Below are 26,501 nucleotides of genomic sequence, written 5' to 3'. Positions count from 1 at the left end.
TGAGTGGTGACAAGGGAGGGGAGATCTTCAGAATGGAGACGCATCTGACCTGGCCAGTGATTGGATGTGGTTGGTAACGCAGAGGGAAGAACCGAGCCTAATTCCAGTGAGGTAAGGGCCAGCAAACTCAGCTCAGAGAGCCCACAGGGAAGTAAGGCACTGACATGAGGGTGACCTCCCAGCACCCCTCCCCCACCCCCCTGCCACCTGGACATCCTCCCAGCCCCTAGACCCAAGAGAAGTTTTTCTTTTTTCATACTTAATTCTCAAGAATGGGATATTGCTAGCTTAAGCTAATACGGATGAAACTACTATTCAACCAGCTTCAAGATATGGCTTTAATCCCTCACCACACAAGAGAGTTAAAAAGAAATAACTAAACTCTACAGATAAGAAGCCTACAGATCATGAAAATACAGAGTACACATCGTGCATTTGGTCTGAAGGGACCCTCGGAGGATGGGCATAGCCAAGGACCCGGAGCCAGAAAGAAGGGTTTCATCTGGCACAGGCACGGTGATGTAGGCTGGAAAGTATTCATCAAGACATCTTCACGATGTTCGAAGCAACCCTGGAGGAGAATGCCAACTGCATCATATGGAAGCTAGTCATATCGTCTCGGTTTTTTTCCCTTTTGCTAGCGTCGGCATTTCATTTTCTCCGCGCGGCTCAGCCCCTGCAGGTTACATAACCATCCCTCCACCCACGGCTCGTCCCAGCGGAGTGAGATCAGGCCGCCAGCAAGCACACAGCGACCGACGAGGATGGTCCCAACTGGGGGGAATTTCGCCTTTGCACGAACTTCACAGAAGATGGCTTCACTCAAAGGCATCATCTGCTTGGTTGTAGGACTGGTCCGACTCCACCACCCCGAGGCTTTCACAGCTGAAGTTCCTTCCACTGGAGGTTGCATCGCTGTTCTTCCTCTTCAAGGGCTTTGCTCCCTGCAGGTGCACTGGCTCCAAGGGGGCAGAAGTCACCTCGTGGGGTCCTTTGGCAAAGGGAACCTCAGCCCTAGCTGGTTCCCCCACACCCGGGTGACTGGCTGGGGACAGAAGTCGGTCGCTCCTTAGCCTTTTTCTTATGTCTTCTTCTTTAGTCTGAAAAGCAGTATTAAAGAATCAAAATGAGCCCAGATAACTTCCTCGTGCCTACGCCTGACATGAACCTGCATGGCTGGGCTGTGCCATCATTCAGTCACTCCACAAACACGGGCCGAGGCACTACTGAGGACACACTCCCTCCCCTCCTGGAGCTTCTGGGTGGCCCTTGCTCTCCGAGATGGGGGATAGAGAGGTCGGCCTGGTAGGGAGATGGAAGCAGAGGTTGGCAGCCCACAGCTGTGAAAGCTGCTTCCGGCAGGATAGGAGACACAGGGTGATGAAGACTGGGTATCCTCTGCACGGCCTCCCCTCATCTCCTATCCTCTTCCCCTGCCCTTGACGCCTCCTCCGACCCCCACCTGAGCTGAGGTTTTCTTCTTTCCTATAAAGCAGACCCCATACTCAGAAGTGAACAGTGTTTCCTGAGGCTACCTGCATGGAGCCAGCATTCAGCCAGCTTCAAGATGTTGCTTTACTCCTGCATCCCACAAAGAGAATTAAAGGAAAATGACATAGACAGCTCCAAAAGCCTACAGATCACTCCAGTACTTGATCTGAACCCTAAAGCAGCGGTTAGGAAACGCCTATGTGGGTGCTCTGTCAGCAGGCAGCCCTGCGCAGGGGTGAGCTCGGGGACCTTCCTGCGCCTCTCCACCGCCCGCATCTTCTCGTCCAGCTCGTTCATTGTGAAAGCCTTTGCTTCCTGTTTGATCTTAAGCTTCTTCAGCCTGGCTGGCGGCTTTCTCAGCGGCGTCGTGTTCACCTGGAGGAAGACAGTTTTCAAAAGGGAGAAACAGACATTATTCAGGGGCGGAGGGCATGCACACGGTGTAAAAGGTTAGTCCTAAAAATCTAAATGGGTATTTTGGCAAGACCACCATGTGAATGCTGGGAACAACAGAACTAAGTCCTAAAAAATTAAAAAATGTTAGATGTCTAGGAAAAAAAAACCAAACCAACGACAAAAACAGGCTCTTCCTGAAACCCATCAAAGAATGCGAGGACGTTCGGGAGCTGGAAGAGGATTCAGGAGAGGAAAAGGTCCTGGAGAACAAACCCAAGGCAGAGAAAGGAGGCAGACGAGTGATGAATGTGTAGTTCAAGGTAAAAATGAAAAGTTAAATCTGATAATTTTGTAAATGCCGCGGGCTACAAACGCCTTTCATTTCAGATTGAGATAGGGTTTTAGTACTCTGGGTCTCACAGAGGAGAGAATTAACAATTACTGAGCAGCGACCCTGGGCTGGCCTTTGCCATCAGAAGACTTCGAGAATGTTTTCATGATGTTAGGAAAAATCCCCGACTCTTTCATGTGACTGACTACCCTTTCTGGAGTTTAAAGTGATGGGATAATGACTTTCTGATTAATTTCTACTTATAAAAAAGTAAGATTGTAAAGGGTTTTTTTTTTTTTAAAGATTTTTATTTATTTATTTAACAGACAGAGATCACAAGTAGGCAGAAAGAGGGGGAAGCAGGCTCCCCACTGAGCAGGGAGCCCAACTCGGGGCTCGATCCTAGGACCCTGGGATCATGACCTGAGCTGAAAGCAGAAGCTTAACTGACTGAGCCACCCAAGTGCCCCTAAAAATTAATTTTTATAACATACAGTGGTCATGAAAAAGTAAAGCAATACAGAAAAATTTTCCAGGCTTCTGTTTAAACCACCTGGTCTGCAGTTGTATTCGTCAACATGAACTATTTTAAAGAGTTTGCTGTATGTCCGGCCAGAATTCTCTATGTGCATATATTTATATACATATGTATGTGTATACATCTGTAATGTTAAACCAAACGTAAATAAGATGATACCCTCACTAGGTTCTGGAATTTGCCTTCTCTTAATTTACGACGGACATCCTTCTAGGTCAGAATATACAGATTTATGACAACTGGAGAAGCTCCCAGTGAACTCTGGGGTTTCATTGTAAATTAACTGATTTGTCCTAGGTAATTTCTCTAAAGATCTCTACTTTTTTATTTTTTATTTTTAAAGATTTTAAAAATTTATTTGACCGAGAGAGAGAGATCGCAAGTAGGCAGAGCAGCGGGCAGAGAGAGAGAGAGAGAGAGAGAGAGAGGAAAGCAGGCTCCTTGCTGAGCAGGGAGCCCGATGTGGGGCTTGATCCCAGGACCCTGAGACCATAACCTGAGCCAAAGGCAGACGCTTAACCGACTGAGCCACCCAGGCGCCCCATCTCTAAAGACTTTTAAAGAAAAGGAACTAGTGATATTCATGTAATATCTAAAAGACTATCTCTTTATACTATAAGACTGCCTGTGCTGAAAATACATCCAACAGAGCAGGTATCAGTAATCACTCAGGAAACGGTAATTACATTTCATTCAGTGAAAGGAGTGACTTTTTAAATGAAGTTTTTTAAAATGTTAATTCTAGTATAGTTAAAATACAGCGTAATATTAGTTTCAGGTGTACAATTAGAGTGATTCAACACAACACCCAGTGCTCATCACAACTTAATCCCTCCTTAATCCCTTTCCCCTGTTTCCCCATCCCCCATCCCCTACCCACTTCCCCTCTAATAACTATCAGTCTATTCTCTATCGTTCAGGGTGTCTCTTGGACTGTTTCTCTCTCCTTTTTTTTCCCTTTGCCCATTTGTTTTGTTTCTTACGTTCCACATACGAGTGAAATCATATGGTATCTGTCTTTCTCAGACTTACTTCGCTTAGTACTATCCTCTCTAGCTCCATCCATGCCGTTGCCAATGGCAAGATTTCGTTCTTTTCGATGGCTGAGGAATAGTTCGTTGTGTATTTACACCACGTCTTCTTTATGCATTCATCAGTCAACGGGCACTTGGGCCATTTCCATAGTTTGGCTACTGTAAATAATGCTGCTATAAACATTGGGAAGCATGTATCCCTCTGAATTAGTGTTTTTGTATTTTTTTGAGTAAATACCCAGTAGTACGAATACTGGATCCTAGGGAGATTCTATTTTTAACTTTTTGAAGCACCTCCATATTATTTTCCGCATTGGCTGTACTGGTTTGCATCTCACCAACAGTACCCGAAGGTTCCTTTTCGCCCACATCCTCGCCAACACCTGTTGTTTCTTGTGTTTTTGATTTTAGCCGTTCTGACAGGTCTGAGGTGATACCTCATTGTGGTTTTGATTTGTATTTCCCTGATGATGAGTGATGTTGAGCATCTCTTCATGTGTTTCTGTTGGCCACCTGGATGTCTTTGGAGAGGTGTCTGTTCATGTCTTCAAGCGGTGACTTTTTTCGGTGACAGCCCACAGAATCATCACCAAGTTACAGTATTTGTCTTGAAGGGCAGGAATGGGAACCTGAATCCCGGGGGCCAGCTGGAGGCCTGGGCTTTAACCTGTAGACCACTACTACCCACGGTATCACCTGAGACAAGTCACCTCTTTGGACTCTCTTTTCTCTCACGTAGAAATAGTGAGGAGGCTGAGGACCACTAGGGTTCCTTCCAGCTTTAAGAACCACGATTCTCGGAAAGCCTTTTAGAAGGAAACATTTGTTGAAGTTTTGGCTCAGTTACAGCCATCAGACAGCTTTATGTGGTGAGAAGTTTTTCACTACATGAAAACCGTGGGATGTTTGTCAAAGCAAGCTCCCCCTCCCCCATCACTGTATTCTTTTTATGACAATTGGCTCTCAGGCTCCCTGCTGGCAAAAGCCATTTGCTGTGAAGAGGGACGTTCTTGCTGTAGTGGTTCAGCTAGAGATACTGTGAAATTAGTACGAAAACAGTTTTTTGGGGAAGTTCACTCACAGAGGGCTAAAAGAACATGCAATGGTAATCCCAGATTCAGTGAAGAAAGACTCTCTTAGGCTTCCCACGGGAGGCGACATCTTGACTAAAGTCGTAGACAGTAGTTCTGAGAGACTTGGGATTTCCGGTCTGGGTGGACTCTTCCTGCGGCTTTATCCCTGACCATACGAACAAAATCAAATACTTCCTCCTGCTTCCGGAAGTGAACCTCCCTGTGCAGCCCTCATCCTTTCCTGAGTCTATCGATTGAAATAAGTCTTGAAAGACCTAAGGGAAAGTATCTGTATTCTTTCCCACTGGATTTCCTGAAGTCAGGATTTATCAACTCTCGGTGCTTGAAAATAACAATGATACACTCAGAGAGGAGTGAGTCATAGAAACTCAAAAAAAAAAAAAAAAAAAAAAAGAAAGAAAAAGGAAAAAGAAAAAAATCGACTTAAAAACCTATAGAAGTTGCTAGGTCAATGATTTTCTTTAAGAATACCAGCAGAGGGGTTGCCTGGTGGCTCAGTGGGTTAAGCCTCTGCCTTTGGCTCAGGTCATGATCCCGGAGTCCTGGGATCAAGCCCTGCATCAGGCTTTCTGCTCAGCAGGGAGCCTGCTTCCTCCTCTCTCTCTGCCTGCCTCTCTGCCTACCTGTGATCTCTGTCTGTCAAATAAATAAATAAAATCTTAAAAAAAAAGAAAGAAAGAACACCAGCAGAGGACTGCCCCGCCCAAAGACAGTGTGATAAGGTTTGAATCTTCTTTTTTTTGCTTGTATATATATAATTCTTCCTGCAGCCACTGTGCATTCCTCAGAGCCTCCCAAGGTAACTGTTGACCCACAGATGAACTACCTTGGCTAAGGTCCGTCACCAGAGTCATGTGCACAGAACGGGTTGGAGTTTTCCCGCAGTCCCGCTCCCTCCCTGTGAGACCCCCCAGCCAGGCCACAGCGTTGGCTGACATTTATCTTATCAGTCCACATCCTCCCACTTAAAAAAACTCCCGGTGAGGTTAAACAAATAACATTAGAGACTCTGAGGCAAGAAGAACGAACTCCCTCACTCTACTGAAGGATATCAAGGGCAGAGGTGGCCCGGAGGAGGGAGTAAACTTTGGTCAGAGAAGAAGGAGTCAATGGAGAAATCAGTCTTGTGTTTGGAGACAGTGGGTGGACTGAGGGATGGGGGGAAAGGAGTTTGGGAGAAAAAAACATCTCAAGTCGATAATGCCGAGGTGGATAAATGAGAGCCAATTACAACTCTTGTAGAGATCTATACCAACCAGACACATAGTTTCATGTGGATATAAAGTCCGTACATATTTATAATACAGCCACTTAAGTCTCTTTAGAATGTTTTAAAGTATACTGAAAGATTCACTTAGTCTGATATTTACCTTACACATCATTGTAATTCCTTCTGAGTGAGGGTAAATTCTATTCGTATGAATCTGCTGGAAAAGCATGCTATCTGGGAGAGGGGGTCACTACGAAACTGCTCTAGTATTTGCAACAAGCAAATGAGAAAAATTAAGGGAAAAAAAGATGAATGGGGCCCTCTGGGGGACAGATACTGCTGTGGACCTCCAGAGAGAGACTGGCCCACGGAGGGGGGTCCCCAATTCAGCAGATGAGTGGAGGACCCTCACTTTACAAAACCTTTTCCTATATTTCCCTCTACATAAGAACCGGCTTGCAGAAGGGGACAGATCTAACATTCCCTTATATTTATACACTTGGTCTACATAAGAAGTCTTGTTTTTAAAGTATTCTCACGTTTATTTATTTATTTTTAAGATTTTATTTTTATTTATTTGACAGAAATCGCAAGTAGGCAGAGAGGCAGGCAGAGAGGCAGGCAGAGAGAGAGAGGAGGAAGCAGGCTTCCTGCTGAGCAGAGACCCCTGATGCGGGGCTTGATCCCAGGACGCTGGGATCATGACCTGAGCGGAAGACAGAGGCTTAACCCACTGAGTCACCCAGGTGCCCCAGTATTCTCACGTTTATTATTCCATTCCCCCTAATATTTGATTTAAATGATTTTTTTGGGATTAATGAAGAAATTCTGTTACAATTTCTCATTGGCTTCATCATATCCTAGTAACTGCTGATATTAACATCCCTTTTGGTTTGTTTTTTTTTTAGCCAATTTTATCATCTGTTCTTTTTTTCCCCTCAACAAATATTATTAAATATTGGAGAGTTAAAAGTATGATTCGATTAACTATCTAATTAAGTATGATAGTATAAATAAAAGTATGATCCCATTAACTATTATTAGATATTGGATAGTTTAAAGTATGAACTGTCCGTTCTTAGTATGTTCCCCCTTTCAGGATTCACTCATCTTTTTACACCGGCTCCTAACTTTTCCTAAAATATTAAGACCCCTGGTGTCTGATATGTTCTCAGCTACGCCTGAATTGAGAGACTTTACCTGTGACACTGACCAATTGTATCTCTCCTTCATTTCCATATGTTCCTGGGTACACCCTTAGTTCTCTACCTGAGAATGTGCGATGGCATTTAATATTAATCATGTAATTACATATAACATATAATAATAATTATAGTTACCATATTAATCATGTAATTACATATAACATATAATAATAATTATAGTTACCATATTAATATATAAAATACCTTTATATATTATATTTATAATAACATAATATTTATATGACATTGTAATATATGATTATAATATAATATTGAATAATTATAATATTAATATATTATATATTAATTGTACTGTTATACTATTAATATATACATAACATTATAACATATTTGCAAGAATACTTTAGAATTCTTTTTCATAATGAATGGGGGAATTCAATTTCAAAAGCTTTAACCCTTTTCAGCTTTATGATGAATTTGAAGGCTTTGTGTCCACATTGGTAGAAACCCCAGGGCAGTGGTTCTTTGCCTGGGCTGCCCACCAGAATCACTTAGGGACACTACAGCCAGGGCTCCCCCCCCCCAGCCACTAGTCCCAGGAGGGACCTGGGCACTGGGATTTTTTGAAAGCTTTCTAGGTGACTCGAATGTGCAGCCAGGTTTAGGACCACGGCCCTAGGCGATAAAACACACAGCTGTGTTGTTGCAAGTCTGGATTACACAGGGACATTGTACAAAGCAAACAAACAAAAGAAACGAAATGTGTTATTCTTTCCCACCTCTGTGGTTCCGTCAACTTTAGATCTTTTTTGAGAACAGTCCAGCTAGGTTCCTGATAACCATTCCATTTCTCTATAATATAAACGCAGTCTTCATCTGGGGTTCACCTAATGATGCTATTGAAGGTCAAGCCCATAGTTTTCATTCTTCAATAAATACATTTCTTTCACGATTTAGTTGATATTACTTAACCCTGTTGGTGCCCTTGTAAGGTCTCAGTCTGAACTCATTCATCTCTGACCAGCATTTTAATGCTGTTCCCACTGCTGTTAGCATCGGGGTTCTACAGCATTTCCCTAAAGAAGGCATCACTTCGCTACTCAAAAGTTTCCACAATCCATCCTTCTCCAGATCGCTCTCCTGTCTTTTTTCCTTTTGAAACACCTTCCTTTTTTCCGACCTCCAGAGACTCACTTACAGCTAGAAAAGAACCTCTCCCCTCCTTTTCCACTTTAAAGACCCATCTCCTAGTACTTTCATATCAGATACAGTATCCTAAAGTGCCTCGTATCACAATAGCCTCGCCCAGAGGTAAACTGTCATTACACTGACATTATCTTTTCCATTACATAATCTATTTTTACCTACACCCTCTTATTCCTGGCAGCCTGATAATATCATTCATGAGGTTTAGCAATCTCCTCTCTTTCCCCCAAATACCTTCGTATTTTCCTTCTTCAAAAGAGAATGCCACTTTGGCTTTTATTCACGAGTTCTCAGCATTTCCTACACGCAGAGAAGGAAATTACCTTTATTCAAACACTTAAGTGATTTGGTCGAGGTGACAAACTTAATTTCAATAATGTATCTTTTTTATTCCCAGTTGGTTGTTTTCCCTACAAGACCAAGATGGGCAGCCATCCAGAGCCTTTATGTTCCTTCTTGGGGCGCCTGGGTGACTCAGTCCTTAAGTGTCTGCCTTCCACTTGGGTCATGATCTGGGGGTCCTGGGATCAGGCTCCCTGCTCAGCGGGAAGCCTGCTTCTCCCTCTCCCACTCCCCTGCTTGTGTTCCCTCTCTGTGTCTCTCTCTGTCAAATAAATAAATAAAATCTTAACAAAATATTCCTTCTGGTCCCTATTTCCATCATTTTTGTGTCTTTCTTTTCTTTCTTACTCATTTCTCCTTAGGCTTCTTTTTGCTCTCAATTCTTCTTTTCATCTTTTCTAGAACGATGGGGGGATGCCTGGGAGTTATAGTTAACAAAAAACACGAAAACAACAACAACAACACCTGCCATCCTCTTCAGGGGCTTAGCTAAAACTTATTAAAAAATGAAGGACTCGAGACTTGGTCCACAACCAGTTAAAACCTAAGTAAAAATACTGCCCACACTAAGGAAAAACAATGATCAATTCGTCAAGATGAATCGACAATGAAAAAAAAATAAGAGTATGAAGATTTTTATCATTGTACTTATTTCCTCATGTTGGACCTTAGTGTGTATAGAAGCATATGTATTACAGCTTTAGCATTTAGGTGTATTTCCTATTATAGAAATTGGATTCCAGTTTATAGTCATAATACCTAGTACACAGGTAATGCTTAATAAAAATTATTCAAAGAATGAAGGCAGGTTATTCAACGGGGCTTACTGTCTCTCAAACTCAGTAAAATCCAAGATGTTTTATTGGCTTCATTAATCATTGATGATTAGGGCATTCTTGGGGTACCATGATGGCTCAGTCAGTGGACCATGAAGCTCTTGGTCCTGGGGTCATGTTTCAAGCCTCACATTGGGCGTAGAGATTGCTTAAATATATAAGCTTGAAAAAATGATTAGGGCACTTCCTGAGAGAAGGGTGATGTGTAGACAGGAGAGAGAAGTTCTGGGAGAAAAAACTGGCTTAGCTACATGCTACAATCTGCGTGGTGACTTGAAGAGTTTGGAGACTGTAATTCGCAATCGATCCTATTCTATAGCTATTTTTAACTATAAGCTAATATTAATTAGGGAATTACTTGCCATGACATCATAGGATTCTCCATTTTTGAATACTTTGCTGTGGTTCTGTATTATTCCTTGGACAATTAATTCCTCCAGAATATCCGATGACTTCTGCCGCTCTTGGGTCTTTAGGGGTTGGGGTGTATGGATCAATCCATCCATCACTAGGTCTACAGGGAAGGAAAGAAGGAATAGAAATGTAAACATGAACATCTTATCAATCAGATGCTAAGTGGATGCCTTACAAATGACAATGCTTAACTAAATCTTAGTCCCAACACTCTTACCTACGTATCTGTGTCAATTATATAAATCTTTGAGTCGTTTGAAGTTCAGTCTCTGAATGTCCTTACAGAGGATACACACCAGCAGAATATACAGTTTAGCAAGCCCTGTATTAACACAACAAAAAGTCTTTCATGTGCTGCTATGTACTACTTTTTTGTTGTAACAACACTTATACACTTGAGTATGACTACACGGGTTCTCTATGCTAATTACGAAGCACAGTCAGGGAGGAGATATCCTTTCAGTGACTCCTCTGAGTTGCAGTTTGGTTTCTATGCTTTGTATACAAAGGATAAACAGTGGGATGTTGCCAAGAGACTTCTCGTTCTGCAACCTTGAGTTTCCAGTGACGCCATCTGCTAAAGCTATGGAAGTAAGAGGATGCCTTTTTGAAAAGAGTCTTTGAACTAAATCACAATTGAAGTCAAGCGGTATCAGCTACATTTTTACGATTGATTCCGAAAATGGCACCGAAACAGTTTCTTGGGGAGCCTTTATAAACCGTCCTGATGAGAGAGACCCCCCCCCTTCAAAATCACCCATTTCTACAAATACGCAAGCAAACATCTGTCCTTACAGAGTCCCATTATTAAACAAAGGTGCGGGGAGGAGTCCTCAGGAATGGGCTGTCTTCTGTTTTGTGATCATCGGGAAGTCCTGATGGTTAACATGAATCATTCCATCTAGTGGACAGAGTCTTTTAATGAAAATTTCTACCCTCACTGGTTAACAAAGGCAGTTTTCATGGATTTGCTGCGGGAAGAGGTGAAAAAACGCACAGGCACACACACCAACCAGTGAGATGTTTCTCCTGTCAGAATATTCACCTTGTTGTTACAAGACATCCCTCTCTAGACCGCTGCAAGGTCTAGACCTCTCTAGACCGCTGCGAATTATCGATAATCTCATTTCTCATCCAGTGCTGTGCCTTCTAACCTTGCGTGTGTTTGAAATAGACTCAATTTTCACTTTAAAGAGCTGTATACAGCTTTCGGTACAGAGCGGTAAAGCATGTCTTTCAAGCAGGTAAACTAGTAAACTAAAGCTTGAAACGATAGAGAAGACTTTAATAAAAAGTTAGAGGTAAAACCTCTTCAGAGAATTAAGGGGATTTTTTTTTTCTTTTAGAAGGTGAGCTTATCTGGAAGGGTCAATAGAGCAGTCACTATTTACTGAGCACTTCGGTGCCTGGTACCATCTTATGTCCATTATATACTTTGTAACACTGTGAACTTTTAAAAAATATTTTATTTATTTATTTGTCAGAGAGAGAGAGAGCTGATGAGAGGTGGGGAGGGGCAGAGGGAGAGGGGGAAGCAGGCTCCCCACTGAGCAGGGACTCTCAGGGAATCTGACTCACCACTTGATCCCAGGACCCTGGGATCATGACCTGAGCCAGAGGCAGATGCCTAACGGACTGAGCCACCCAGATGTCCCTTGTAATGTTGTGAATTCTGTGAGAGAGGTACTATTATCCCTATTGTATAAACTATATGAGAGCGGCGAATATACTTGCTGGAGGTGACATGGCTAGGAAGAGAATCAACTAGGGTTCGAATCCAAGAATGTCTGACTTCAATCCCCAAGTTCTCCGCCACCTCGGTGCCCTCCTTCCCCAAGGACCACTATGTGGTCCATTTCCCTCTCAGGATGTTTCTAAAGAGAACGTCATAGTTGACGACTGTCACTAACACGATACAATTATTCAATTATTAAAATGATTATGAAATAAAAATAATGAAGTGTCTCAATCAATTATTTTTCTGAATCCAAAGTACTGGCTTGACATTGACAATGACCAGCCTACAAAGAAACCCCTGCACTATGGAGGTCTTGCAACTAATCCTTGTGATTTCTTGGGATGCTGAAGACAATTGGGGGAATGTTGGAAAGTGACATGATCCCTCTTTCTGGTTATGAAAGTAATACATGGTTATCAGAGTAAACTTGGAAAGTATAGAAAAGAAGAAAAAAGAAAAGAAAAATGCTCCTTCTCTTACCATTCAGAGATCACCGCTATTGATAAGTCAAATTTTATTTTTACAAATTTGACATCATACTGAACACACGGGTCTGTTTCCTATGCGGTTAAGGTACAGATTAGCGTTTTCTCACAAGGCTAGAAATTCTTCGTAAGTGTCAAAAGTAAAGTTGTACAAGAAAACGTAGGTGAATTCGTGTTTAACTCTGGCATAGGGAAAGGCTTTCTAACTATGACTCAAATTCCGGATTCAGAGAAGAAAATGGATAAATTTTATGTTAAAAAATGTTTGCAAGGCAAAGAAAAAGCAATAAAGGTCAAATACAGATATCGCATGACTCTTGTTTTGATGTACTAAGTAGGGTATAATGTCATTTTCGGTATTTTTGCTAAAAATGGATAACCCGAAGCTAATCATTAGGAAATATCAGCCAGACACAAACTGAGGAAGTTTCTGTAAAGTAAATGGCTTATGTCTCCAAACACATCAATCTGACAAAAGACAAAGAAAAAAAGAAAGACAAAGAAAAAAGCTGAGGGACTGACTCCAGATTAAAGGAGAAAAACACCACATGATGTCGACATTAACCATGTGATCCTGGATTAGATCTTGAACCTGAAACTTATTTATAAAGGACATTTGTGAGACAATGGATAAAATTTGAATATGCAAATGAGATACGTACTGCATAAGGGGTAATTTGCTGATTGTGATCCTTGTCCTGTGATTATGCAAAGAATACCCTTGTTTTAGGAAACATATACTGGTGTACTTCGGAATAAAGTGTCATTATGTCTGCAATTTGCTCTCAGAAAAAAACCTGTGTGTGTGTGTGTGTGTGTGTGTGTGTGTGAGAGAGAGAGAGAAAGAGAAAGAGAGAGGGAGAAAGAGAGAGTGAGCCTGAGGGAAGGGGGGGAGAGAGAGGGACTGTGATTCCTGTAATTATATCACATTCAAATGTGATATAATGTTAGCATTTGGGGAATCTGGAGGAAAGAATACAGGCATTCTTTCTTTTATGCAACTTCACTCAAATCTGAAATTATTCAAAATAATAAGGTTTTTTTTTTCATTTTAATCTATTTCTTTTCAGTGTTCCAGAATTCATTGTTTATGCACCACACCCAGTGCTCCATGCAATATGTGCCTTCCTTAATACCCACCACCAGGCTCACCCAACCTCCCACCCCTCTCCTCTCCAAACCCCTCAGTTAGTTCCTCAGAGTCCACAGTCTCTCATGGTTCGTCTCCCCCTCCAATTTCCCCCAACTCAAGGAAGTTTTATTTTAAAGGAAAAACAGGAGATATTAGTGCAAGGCTTCAAATTTTTAACAAATATACTCTAAAGATGGGCAGATCAGGGATCCAGAAAAGAGAGGAGAAACTGGGAAAAGACAGAAATAAAGCGTAGGGCACTGGTTCTTATTCAGTAGGAATGGCTTTCCTGGAGACCAATTTACACCACATCTCGGAACACCTGCTTTAGTAATTCACTCCCTCCCCAGGCTGGTGTGTCCGACAGCATTACCCCGCTGGACGGACTGACCGAGGGTACACCTGCGTCCCCGTGCCCGACGGTCTGCCGTCTGTAGCGCCATAGATATTGAACATCCGTGTCACGGTCTAGGAGGGATTCCCATCAACGGAATTATCATCGAGAAAAAAAATGTGCATGCTGGCCAGACAGAGAGAGAGGGGAGGCCTCCCAGCTGTATCCCCCGTCTCCTACCTCATCAGACCCATGAAGTGAAGGTTAATATGAAATCTATCATAAAGAGAGTGTGTCCCCAAAGTCCAAAGAGAAGAATCTCATTCACTAATTCATCTATCTTCCAGCTCTAACATGTGCCTGGGGAGGAAATGACAGCATTGAGGAATGACACGAAAGCCTTCCCCTCCAAGAAAACAGAGCACTTTTCCTTGAGTTCTATTGAGTTCAATTTGTTTCAGAGGCTGATAAAGTATAACTAGGCATTCTTAAATCAACCCCGGGAGTGGGGGGGAGGGGGTGTAGGTAACTCAAGGAAAGTAAGACTAACCACGGGAAAAGTCAAAATAGTTTCTAAGGAGCACACCAGGTCATAATGACTTCTTCTGTGTTTTTGAAAGATGACTGTTTTGTATATTTGCTGATCCTTTGGATGGGAGACACAGGGGGAACAGTTTGATGGAGGCTGCATGTATTTTTGCAAATGGAGAAATTTCTCTTGGAAAGGTGGGGACATGCCAAAGTCTACAGGAATGTAACGAAAGCCTAAGGTCTGTTTCCCACCACCAGCAAGGGCTCCTTGCTTGAAAAAAAAAAAAAGAAAAGAAAAAAGGAAAAAACCAAGATGGTTCTAATCGCTTCATCTACAAGAAAATTAATGGTTAGCGTTATTTATTTACAGAATGAAGGCCCGAGGCTCGTGTCTCAGAGATGAGGTCTTTGCCATCTGGAACACTGCCTAGTCCACAAAACTGATAAAAGGGTTGCTAACATAGGTTATACGACATATTTAGAGAAACAGTGTTTTGTGGAGAGTCATATCAACGAGGGCCGTTACCTGAATTTATTCTTCTGTTTCTTTCACTAAGAGCAGGGGAGGTTTCTGGTATGGTTCCAGGTAAGCTTCCCAACGGAGCCTGTTTTTCCAGGCTGTCGGGGCTGCTCCCAGTGTCCTCGGGTACCACAGCTTTCTTCTGGGGCCTGCCGTCCTCGCTGGAATGAGTCCCTCCGACATCAGCCTGAGAAAAGGGAATGGCTCCGTGTGAGAGTCAAGATTTCTTGGAAGATGGTCTCTTGGAAGATGGAAACAACATCACAAGGTCCGCTTTGGGAATATTCAGCCGACTGGTACCTGTAGTAGAGGCTGACTGGCCCCAGCTCCCTGGAGATATTAGCTTGCTTGCGGGTGTGATGCGTTTAAGGACCCTCAGTAGGCTCAGTGATCCTGGAGTACCCAGGTGTAACCACGAGGGTCCCTATGACACAGAGGCAGAGGGAGATGCGACTACAGAAGTGGAGAAGGGGATGCACCGGGAAGCCGAGAAGCATTGAAGACGCTATCAGCAGCGGACAGAGGAAAGGCCACCAGCCGAGGAATGGGAGGAATTCAGCTCTAGAAGCCGGGACACACAAGGAAGAGGATTCTTTCCTGCAGCCCTGCCAACACGTTGACTTGAGCCCAGTGGAATTGGTTTTAGACTTCAGACCTCCAGAATGGGAAGAGAGTGAAAGTGTGCTGTAGCGGGCCACCAAGTGTATGATAATTTGTCACAGCAGCGATAGAAATGGATACAGTATCTGCTAGCAATCTGTCAGGGACCCACTACCACGCTGGGCACCCGCACGACACCAAGAGGAACACATCCATCAAGTGTGAAAAGTAAAGATACCGCAGTGTAAAAGGTCTTTTTTTTTTTAATGAAAGTATCTGTATTGTTTTTGCTGATTAAAAATGTAATACAGACTTATTATAAAAATAAATAATACGGAAGGAAATTGGTGATGATCGGTTTTATGTGTTGACTAAGCTAGTCTATAGCATGGTTATTCCATCAAACAGAGTCTAGGCGTTGTTGTGAGGGTGTTTGGTAAATGTAGTTAATGCCTCCAATCAGTTTAAGTAAAAGAGAGTATCCGTGATAATCTGGGTGGGCCTCGTCCAATCAGTTGAAGGCCTTAAGAGCAGAATTGAGGTTTTCCTGAGCAAGGAGTTCATTCCGTGGACTGCACTTTCAGCCCCAACGTGTCCTTTCTGACCACTTGTGCCATTGTGTGCATTTTGCACTTACCTAGCCAGCACCCAATTGCATATGCCAATTCCTTGTAATCTATCTATCTATCATCTATCTATCTCACCAGCCTGCCAGCCAGCCATAATCCTGGTTCTGTTCTTTTGGTAGAACCTGAATGATACAGAAACACAGTAGAAAGTAAGTACCAATCCCTAGACAAAAGCACTATTAACATCTCAGTATATAACTTCCCAGATGTGTTTGCTGAAAGAAATAGAATCTTTAAAAACAAATTGGAATTGGCTAATTAGCACATGAAAAGATGCTCAGTATCATTAGTCATTAAGGAGATGCAAATCCAGACCAGAAGGAGATACCACCGCCCATCCACCAGGATGAGTATAAAGACAAAACCACATAATTAGTGTGAGCAGGGATGTGGGGAAATTTGGAGATTTTGTACAGTGCCCTGGAAATATAAATGGTGCATTTGAGGGTTTCTCAAAAACTCAAACAGAGGGGTCCCTGGGGGGCTCAGGCATTTCAGCGTCTCCCTTCAACTCAGTTCATGATCCCACATTGTGCTCCCTGCTCAGCAGGGAGCCTGATTCTCCCTCTCCCTCTGCCCCTTCCCCTGCTTGTGCATGAGCTATCTCTCTCTCTCAAATAAATTAAATCTTTAAAAAAAAAAAGTCAAACAGAGAGTTAGCATTTGATTCAAAAATTCCACTTCTAGGTATATATACCCAAGCAAAATGAAAACATATGTCCACACAAAACCTTGCACACCAATGTTCAAAATTCACATTCGTAATATCTAAAAAAGTCAAAACCCAAGTATCCATCAACTGATGAATGGATAAATAAAATGCAGTCCATCCAGACCAAAAATATTATATAGCAATAAAAAGAAATAAAGTCCTGAAGTACACTGCTATGTAGGTGACATTTGAAATGTTATGCTGACTGAAGGAAGCCAGATGCAAAGAGCAGTCCACTTACCAAACATTCAGAATAGGCAAATTAATAGAAATGGAGTAGAGATTTTGTGGTTGCTTAGGACGTGGAGACTGGCCACTAATGGATAGTGGTTTCTTTTGTGGGGAGTATAAAAATGCGCTAAAATTAGATTGTGGCGATGACTATGGATTGTGCATTTTAAATGGGTGAGTTGTATGACATGTGGATTGTATTTTAATAAAGCTACTTGTGAGTAAAATAAATTAGGCTATACATTAAATGGTATTGCATTATATTTCTGAAACCTGCTTTTTTCATTAACAATGTATCAGAGACATTAGTGTACATCAGTGTATATACTATATATAGTGTATGTAGGTCAGTATATACAAATTACAGATTTACATCATTTTTTTTTTCTTTTTTGATTTACCTTACTTTTTGATTTACCTTGTTGGGGAGCGGTCGTTTAGTTGACGACCGGAGTGTGGTCTTTTATGTAATATGTCACAACTTGTTTAATCGGTTTCTACCAATGGCCATCTAGGTGTTTCTACATATGTTTATATATGTAATTCCATTTATGTTTTCAAGATAATGAACAGTGCCGGCATATATCTGTGTGTAGACATCAGTGTGAACTCACCCAATCACTCCAAGAAAACACGTCCCTAGATATGGACATGCTGGGTCCAAAGATGTACACATTTTTCATGAATATGGGTTTCCAGAGGGTCGTCCATAAATCCTGCAATGACTGACAATCTCACCTTTTCCTTTTAAGAATATCAATTTCTCCATACTACAATTCCATCGCTTGCAAATAGGTCAAAACACGGTAAAAAGGAGCCCATATGCGATTTAATAAACCAGTGACTCCAAAATGCTGGTCTATGTCAAATCTTAGTCCCACAGAGAAAGAAGAAAAGTAAGAAAAAAAATGTAATGAGTGTTTCTAAAAGAAAAATTAATTCAATTTAAGGAACTGTCATTTATTTGGAGAGGCAACATGTTCTAATATCGGTCTGTTGAGGAAGACTTTTTCTCCAATCCCTTCTAAATTCCCCTGTCCCCTCCCTCTCAGCACTGGCTCTTCTTTCCTTGCTCGGGTTGACTGGCCAACCTCTTCTGCATCTAAGGCACACATACCAGAGGAAGCCTCCTCGGTGTCCCCAGGAGACCTAAGAACATAAGCATCTTCTCTGAGTATTGTCCTCTGGGTCTTCTTCTCATGTCTATTGATTTCACGTTGTTGGCCCACGGGGTGCTCTTCTTCTCCCCTGAGGATTCAGAGGTCCCCAGGATCCTACCCCCAAACCCCACCATTTCTAGCAATGCTCTGCTACACTAGTATCGTGTTGTATCTCACTGGGGCAGCAGAAGATGTTGAAGAAGAGAAGATTCTTGAATTGGGTCTTGATGAATGAGCTTTCAGTGGGCAAGAAGAAAAGTCATTCTAGACAGAGACAAAGCACACACGAGGAAGGGGTATGAAACAGCACTGTGAGCGTATGAACTTGAATTTTTTCAGTGGCTCAGAAACAGGTGATGGGAGAAATGGGTAGCTGCTGAGGTGGGAAAGGGAAGTCAAGGAATTTGATTTTATTTTAAATGCGACCAGGAGTCCTTCATAGGATTTCTGTATATGGAAGTGAAATAAAATGATCAGGCGTGTGTTTTTAGAAAAGTCACTGGAGTTAGTGCAAACTAGGGGAGGGGAAGGAAGCAAGGAAGGGACAGAGCAGGGCGGTCAGTGAACATGATTGCAGTTGCCCAAGTGAGATCTGATTGAACATGAACTAGGACAGTGGCAATGAACCTGGGGGAAAGAGATGGGCCCAGAAACATTAGAAAGGAAGACAGCACACTTCTCAGAACTTCCATTTAAAAGAGGGAGGTCTCTCTGGTTCAAAGTTACAACTTCAGGGACTAAAGAGAAAGCATTTCCTTTGGGAAAATTTAATTAAAAAAAATAGGACATCAGCATGAAACTCTTGGTACTCTCACAATAAAAATCATACAAATTAAAAAAAAAAAACAACCAAACAACTTAGGCACATTTGTTCACTTTCTGGAAGCTCTCCAAAGTGCTTTGAAATCCCTCAGAGGCTAAGTAGAAATCACAGAGGGTAGGTCATGGCAGTTCCAACCTGCCTCAGGTTCTTGTCATTCAATTAGGGATTCTCATCTGTTCATAGGGAGACTCAGATAACTCATCCCCGTCTTAACGTAGTATGATCACTCCAGCTAAATCATCATGCTGAGAGTTAATTAGTTCTGTGCTTCAAGACGACACCAGAAAGTGTGGAAAAAGCGACCAATGGAACAAACAAGCGAGTAAGCAAACAAAAAGTCAATCAATCTAAAATACAAATGGTAGACAGAGAAAGCATAAGAGCAACTACGTGCTTATTCTTTCTTTCTCCATTTGTCTTTCTGCACAGATACAGTTACTGCTGTGCAGTCCCTCTACAGTAAGCTGACCCAGGAAAAGTCTTTATAGATATGACATATTGTTATTTTATTATATAATAATAATCCCATGATATCAGACAGGGCCTCTCTCTCACATGCACACACACATTTGTGCATCCATATTTCCCAAATATATATAAATACATATTGTTACATACAACAAAGGAAAAGGAGAGTCTGATGCTTTTTCAGGGGCTCACAATTCATGCTGAAGGTAAAGCAAAGATCGCGTTAGGTATTCTTGTCCCTCTTTCCAAATAAACTACGAAAAACCAATTATCTGCAGTGATGGTAAGACAGGTGATTTTACAACTTTGTGTTGTTTTTCAGACCCTTCATTTTTTGAACCTAGGAAGGCACTGAGTTAAACGCAGGGATGAATTCTGCCATTGAACTTTTCCCATCGGAGATCCTGACAAATTTAACCACAATAAACAAAATGCCCATATTGGAGCTGAGAGCAAATTTGAATTTCTCAGTCTCAAAGGTGGCTTCTCACAAAGATATTTTGCCGTCGACAAATCAGAGTATATTTAAGTGACACAACCCCTCATGATCTCCCAATGGCTTCATCAAAGCCACGAACCCAGACCTTAGCAAGGATCTTCATCCATTTATCCTTACTTCCAGTCTGCCTTTAAGCTCTGTTAGTGACCAAAGCTTAAATGGTCATAGAAGAAACACAATCTTTTGACATAAAATAACATACACCAGCCTTCAGTTTCCGGGCCAGAAATGCAAGATTTTTTTCTCTTTGGAAAACTAGGACTGTCTTTCAAATATCTTATCTATATGCAACACATTCTGGAAATTCTAACCCAATTTCATAATCTAGACTTAAGAATAGACAGAGTTCAAAGACCAATGATATTTACAAATTAATTCTATCTATGCCCCTTGGGGATATGGCGAAACAGATTTCTTGTTCTTTTTCATGCATGCAAGGTTTATATTTTCACACCAGTGAGAGGTCTATCTGCTGTGGTGCTGGGGAGGGTGGGGGTGGGGAGGTGGGTGGGAGGTTTTATCCTTTCCTTGAGATGAAGTTGTGGTAGAAGTACGGAATCAATACGTTTCTATATTTTGTATCAATTCTATTTTATACTGCATTGTCCTGGGGATAAAATCTTATCATTATAGACAGAATTGAAAAGCCGAGAATTCTAAGCTAATGGGATGCATGAGAATCATCAGCATTCCAAAAACGATATCACTTTTAACTACAGACAGAGTTGGTTTTGTGTTTTGTTTGTTTCGGGTCTGGAGGTACCGGTAGGTTGTGTTCTAAAGCTTTTGGGAAACGCATTTGTCCAACAGTTTGGAAGGAGTTCATTTGTCAAGTCTCCCCTGAGCTGAAACCTTAAATCATGTGATTGGCAGATGCATCTTATAAATATATTGGTCTTGCAGACATACAAGGAAAATGCATTCTTCAAAGTTTGATTTTTCTAGTTTATAGCTAATGAATATAAAAACAAACAGCAACCCACCAAAAACCACTCAGAAATAGGATCTTTTAAGACTCTGAAGTGGAAGAAGTCACTTAGTCCCTTTTATTCTGATGATAAACAAGACTTTCCTGGTCAAAGACTAGGGAAAAACTGTGAAGGGTCCGTAGAGATTGTTTATTCCAATCTAATCTGTTCCTTTTCATAATAAGCCAGAAACTCGGAGTTCATTATACAAAAGAACATTTCTCCAACTGAGAAAATTTTCCCATGCTTTTCTTATCATGCATTATTTTATTATTGTGTCTTTTTACCCCTTTAGACTAAGGTAAAAGTGAGGAGAAATCCAGTAGGCAGGTCTCGGGAAGTTCGATTCAGAATATTTTGAAGTTGTGCCATTAAGAAACATAAAAATTTCATGCAAGCAAACACACGTTCATCTCATTTTAAAGACACTGGTGAACTACGGAACCCTCAGCCCATGCATTTAGGAAGTTTGCAAAAGCAGCACTGTTCCGATAGCTAGAGAGTGTTTAATTAATAATCACACCTTTGCTGGGTCAGATTTCCAAAGTCAAGTTCTTGGGGGATGGGGAAGGAGGTACAGGCGTGAGTTGACGCTGAGTGAATTTTCAGGCTATTTTAATACTGAACTTCCTCCTTGCTGACTGTCGTTAGTCTAGTTATGGACTAGGACACAAGAAGATACCAAGGAGTTGGAGGAGCCAGGAGGGACATGGAGTCACTCAAGGAAAGTTCATTAGTGCTTGTCTGCATCGGGTGCTGTAGTGAGCACAGGAGATGCAAAGACAAAGAAGGTAGTAACTCGGGATGGAGACAAACGTGAACACGAATAAATGCAATAAGATATTTTGAAACATGGTAGGAGAAGGTCTAAGGTCAACTCTGCCAGCATAGTGGCAGTAGCGGGGGGGGGGGGCGCGGGCAGGGGCAGGAAGAGGGGTCTTACGTTGTCATGAAAGATGGGTATATATTTGCTATGTGGCCCAACAAGGAGGAGAGGAAAGGTTTGAAGGGAGGATAAACAGCAGGTGCAAAAGCATGGAGATAGAGACAGAAGGGGTTTGGGGAGCAACAAGAAGCGAGGTTTGACCATAACTGAGCGTGGGAGGAGATGAAGCTGGAGAACGTGACCCGAGGCAACTCAAGGACGGCTGGTAAGACGTGCTAAGGATTTGGGAATTTATCTCACATAAATTATCCCATGATAATGACAATTGTACTACCTCCTACTAAGCGCTTAGTCTGTGCCAGGCATTGGTAGAATCATTTCATGTGAATTTCACCTTCGTTGATAACTCTGTGAAATAACTAGTATCAGTAGTACCCTCATGTTACAGAGAAGGATACTCAAGCACAGAGATGCTCAATAACTTGACCAAAGTCACACCGCTAACAAACCGTGAACCCAGAAATCAACCCGAGGTGGTGACATTCTTACCACTGGCTTGTGAGCCTGCCTGATGGGTCGGTCACTGTTCTGCCCGCAGAGGATGACATAATCAGTTTTATTTTAGAAGGATTGCCCTGGAGGTCATGAAGAGGATGAATTGGAACGCAGGTGGAGGTGGGCAGGGAGGACTCAGGGAAACCAGTTGGGAGAACCGGACAGAAATCCAGTGGAGACACAAAGACTTTCATACCCAGGGAATTCAGGGAGAAATACAGAAATCCGCCCAAGCCTGAGGAAGCTTGGCTCGGAAGAACCTGGTGTATCTCACATGCAGAAAGGATTGCTTTTTCATCACTTCCACCAGCTCTATCCTCCCCTGCTCAACAAAATCATTTTCAGTAATAACCACAAAATGAAACAAAGGGTAATGGCCAGATAAGAAACACAGAGAGTGGGGTGCCTGGGTGGCTCAGCGGTTTAAGCCTCTGCCTTTGGCTCAGGTCATGATCTCAGGGTCCTGGGATCGAGCCCCGCATCGGGCTCTCTGCTCAGTGGGGAGCCTGTTTCTCCCTCTCTCTCTGCCTGCCTCTCTGCCTACTGTGACCTCTCTCTGTCAAATAAATAAATAAAATATTAAAAAAAAAAAGAAACACAGAGAGTGAAAATTTCCTTCTATGGAAGTCTTATTCGTAATCATGCCAGTGGAGTTAAAAAAAAAAAGACCAAAAAAGATAAAAGCACAATGGGTTAATATTTTAAATCACATTAATATAGTTTTTTAAAATATATTTTAAAAAAAAGATTGTATTTATTTGTTTGAGGGAGAGTGTGAGCACACAAACGGTGGGGAGGGGTAGAGGGAGAGGGAGAAGTAGGCTCCCACTGTGCAGGGAATCGGATGTGGGATTCGATCGCAGGACCCCAGGATTATGACCTGGTCCGAAGGCAGACACTTAACCAACTGAGCCATGTACCCCACATTAATAGAGTTTTTTTGGGGAGGGGGGATGTATTCCTGTATATTAACCTAAAGCAGGAATGAGTAATAAAGATGACCAAATTGTTTCCAAGAAGTTAATCTATGAGGCAGGAGGAGCTTTAAAAAAACGTTTACCACGTGAGAAGGGAGTGTCACAGCGGTAGTGTTTGGGCCCGGTGCTGAAGGTAAATAGGAATTCCTCAGGTGAACCGGAAATGGGAGCCTGGGAAGGGCATTCCAGGAAGAGGGAACGGCATGGGGAACAGCATGGGGAACAGCATAGACGGTGTTGATGAGTGGAGGAAGGGAGCACTGCAGGCTCCTGTGGCGGACCCGGGAGTCCACACGTGTGTGGGACTGGACAAGATGGTGTTAGAAGACCGGTGGGACCATGTGTAGGGGGTTTTGCACACTCCGGGGAATTTTTCCTTAGAAACAGTGTGGCAGTGTGGGTGGGAGGCAGATGGGGTAGGGAGGACGCCAATGAAAGAGGCAGGAAGAGCCCGGAAGAGGTAAGAGGGCCCTAAACTCAGACAGAGGCAGCTGGGGTAGAAAGCAACAGTGTCAAGGAATAGAAATAGTGTCAAGATGGTTGGGCACCAGGTCCTAAGCCCGAGTCTCTGGTTTGTCTAATGATGTGCCCCAAGAGCCCGGCCTGTGTGCAACACACACACGGTACGTGCTGCGAGTGGCTCCAAATGGCATCTCGCTCATTGTCTGCTAAAAAACAGGTGTGCGCTTTAGACAGCTGCTCCAAAAATGCCCTTTTGCAGGGGTGACCCTAAGTCCTGGTTTCCCGCAGACTGTATGGGCTCCAATCGGACATGGCAAATTTGTTAATAGTGTTCCTTTTCACTCTTAAAAGTATCCTGCTTTTGATGATAGAGTATATGGTAATATTATCTTTGGGTGACACCCCTCCAAGGTATAGCTCTGTGGGTTCCCAGTTTCATTGGTGCAATATGGACGGCCGTGAGGATGGGAAGAAATCCTGGACCTCATCCCTCCATGCCGCACCCCGGGAAAAAAAATCCCCTTCATGTCTCCAGAAGAATTACGGGGTTTGCAACCTTGAGAAGGAGAGAGAGCATGCAGAGAGACCTGGAATGAGACTCTTGAAAAATCAGTCTATCTCCAGCTCTGCCCCCAACCAAGCTGTGCAGCCTCAGGCAAGACGTCCGCCTCTCTGGGCCTTAGGGTCCTCAGGGTTAGGTAAACGGGAGGGCTCAGCCAGAGAGAAGGCCTCCAGGATCTCTTTGAGCTCTAAGTAATTCTCAAAGGCCCACTTTCCGGAAGCCAATAAAGTAGGGCAGCTCCGACCCTCCCCTGAGAATCTCCAGCAACCCCAGCTCTGGGCAGAACGCACAGCTACACCTTCTACTCTGGCCTCTGCCCTGGGGGGTGATCACCATCTCAAGTTCTTGAAACACAAAAGGCTCTCAAAGCTAGTGCTGTGGCTGGATGAGTCCTGGGTAAGACAGCAGGTGAACACGGCGAACACAGCAGCCCCCCCCCCCCCCCCGCCCCTGGGAGAGCTGCGAGCCCCTGGGGACCCAGCTCTAGCCTACTCCAGTCGCCCCCCGCCCCCAGGCGTGGCGAAGGGCTTTGTGCCCGCTTGTTGTTGGGTTTGCTTGTTTTACCTTAAATCCCTCTTCCCAGCCCTTCCTGGGCGCGGGCATGCGTCTCTGGTCCTCAGCAGTCTGGGAAGGTCCGCAGCCCATGCCGCGCACCGCGCGCTTCCCCTCCGCCCGGACCGGCAGGGCGTCCCCGGGGGGTGCTCCCTGCTGCGCCCCTGCGTCCCACCCCTGCGCCCTTCGCCCTGCACCCCCGCCCCTGCACACTGAGAGCCGGGGCTGAGGCGCTCGGCAGCCGGGCAGTTGCCGGGAACAGTTGCCACAATAAACCGCATCACGCGGACCTGGGACCTGGGCGGCCGTGGGATGTTTGTAACTGGAAACAAGACCTGAGGCGTCTAAACCACAGAGACGGTGCAAATCGCAGCCCTCTGCAGAGGGACGGGAGGGGTGGGAGGAGCCTGCTGCCTGGATGAGTTCGTTTTTCAAATACCCTAGGTGAAGGCATCCTGCGGGGACCTCCGATTTGTTCCTTTCTGAGGCCCCGTGGGAGCCTCTCCGGGCCGGGACGCTGGGGACCGCGCGGAAGGCCGCGGCGGAGTCCGGCCGCAGGAGCAGCTCCAGAGCCGCCAGGGCGGGCGGTGCAGACAGCCCGACAGCCCCCGACGGCGGGGTCCCAGGCAGAGATGGGGAGGACGGTCACGCAGGCAGAAACCTGCACCATGAAGAAAACCAGGCATTAGGATCAGAACAGCTCGGCAGCCGAGAAATGGGTCATGCAAATCATTTTTGTGGAGACTGCGTTTTATGAGCTGCTAGGTGGTAAGGAGAGTGCCCGGCGAGGCATGGTTCTTTCAGAGAATTAAGTAAAAATGGTGTTGGCCACTAAAAAAAGGCAGACCAGGAAGATCGCCCAGCTAAGCAACAAGTTCTTTGCTAGATTTCTTTACTTTTTTTGGGGGGGGTGTCCTAATTTTAATTAATTTTTACTTTCAAGAATTAAAAACAAAAAGCTGAAAGGGATTGTAGGCATCGTTTACCAACCCCTTGTTTTACAGGCTGTAAACCTGGGATGGGAGAGGCTGACTGATTCACACTGCAGTGGGGAGGCTGGTTAATGGGGTATCTGCAGTGAAGAACGGGGTGGCCTGACTCAGTGGGTCTGTGAATCCACACCACCAGGAAGATTCTAGTAAGGATTCTTGGCAATGTGAAAATTCTGAATCCTTGCAGGGAAATTACTGGTCAGCTCTGTTAGAAGAAGCTGATGATTTACATTATAGCATTTAAGTTCATTCCACTGCCTCTCCTTACTGCTTGGATGGTGTTGCCTGTCAGTTTTCACTTCACTAAAATTGAGGAGAGAGGAAAGAGGGGATAAAACTCAAGTCCAAGCATTATCGTTATTGAGCAAGGAGCTTGAAGGATTTGTGAACGAAGTTGGAGCAAGGCTCAGATGGTGTTTGGGGAACATATCTGAAAGCATTAACTCGTGGTTGTAATAAGTCCCATGAAATATTCCAACCGGGAACTGAAAAATTCTTGACTAAAATAATCTGACACAACAGACACCAATGAAATGTTCTTGAGAAAGTTTAATGAAAGTGTGCAGGATGAACTGTGAGAGGGGTTTCCTTCCCGTCCCTTCCCTTTCCCTCTTTCCTTTCCCTTTT

General features: G+C 43.5%; 1 protein-coding gene across 1 annotated transcript; it reads right to left on the bottom strand.

Annotated features, from left to right (window-relative positions):
- Positions 1-367: 367 nt before the first annotated feature.
- On the bottom strand, positions 368-25,020 carry STMND1 (stathmin domain containing 1). Its single transcript, XM_046006397.1, has 5 exons — positions 24,895-25,020; positions 14,805-14,985; positions 10,007-10,158; positions 1,741-1,866; positions 368-1,100 (listed from the first exon to the last, which is right to left on the bottom strand). Exons 1-5 carry the CDS (start codon positions 24,973-24,975, stop codon positions 819-821), a joined length of 822 nt encoding a protein of 273 aa, XP_045862353.1. The 5' UTR covers positions 24,976-25,020; the 3' UTR covers positions 368-818.
- Between the last annotated feature and the right edge of the window lie 1,481 nt (positions 25,021-26,501).

Source organism: Meles meles, chromosome 5 (genome assembly GCF_922984935.1).
Source record: "Meles meles chromosome 5, mMelMel3.1 paternal haplotype, whole genome shotgun sequence".
NCBI lineage: Eukaryota > Metazoa > Chordata > Mammalia > Carnivora > Mustelidae > Meles > Meles meles.
The sequence above is the reverse complement of the archived record's forward strand: the minus strand, read 5'-3'. Positions and strand labels throughout refer to the sequence as shown.

Coding starts and splice junctions, on each gene's coding strand:
- STMND1 (XM_046006397.1), bottom strand. CDS start 24,975: ATGGGCTGCGGACCTTCCCAGACTGCTGAGGACCAGAGACGCATGCCC. Junction 10,159..14,804: donor AAACAGAAGAATAAATTCAG/GTAACGGCCCTC, acceptor CCTTCCCTGTAG/ACCTAGTGATGGATGGATTG. Junction 1,101..1,740: donor CGGTGGAGAGGCGCAGGAAG/GTCCCCGAGCTC, acceptor ACTGCTTTTCAG/ACTAAAGAAGAAGACATAAG.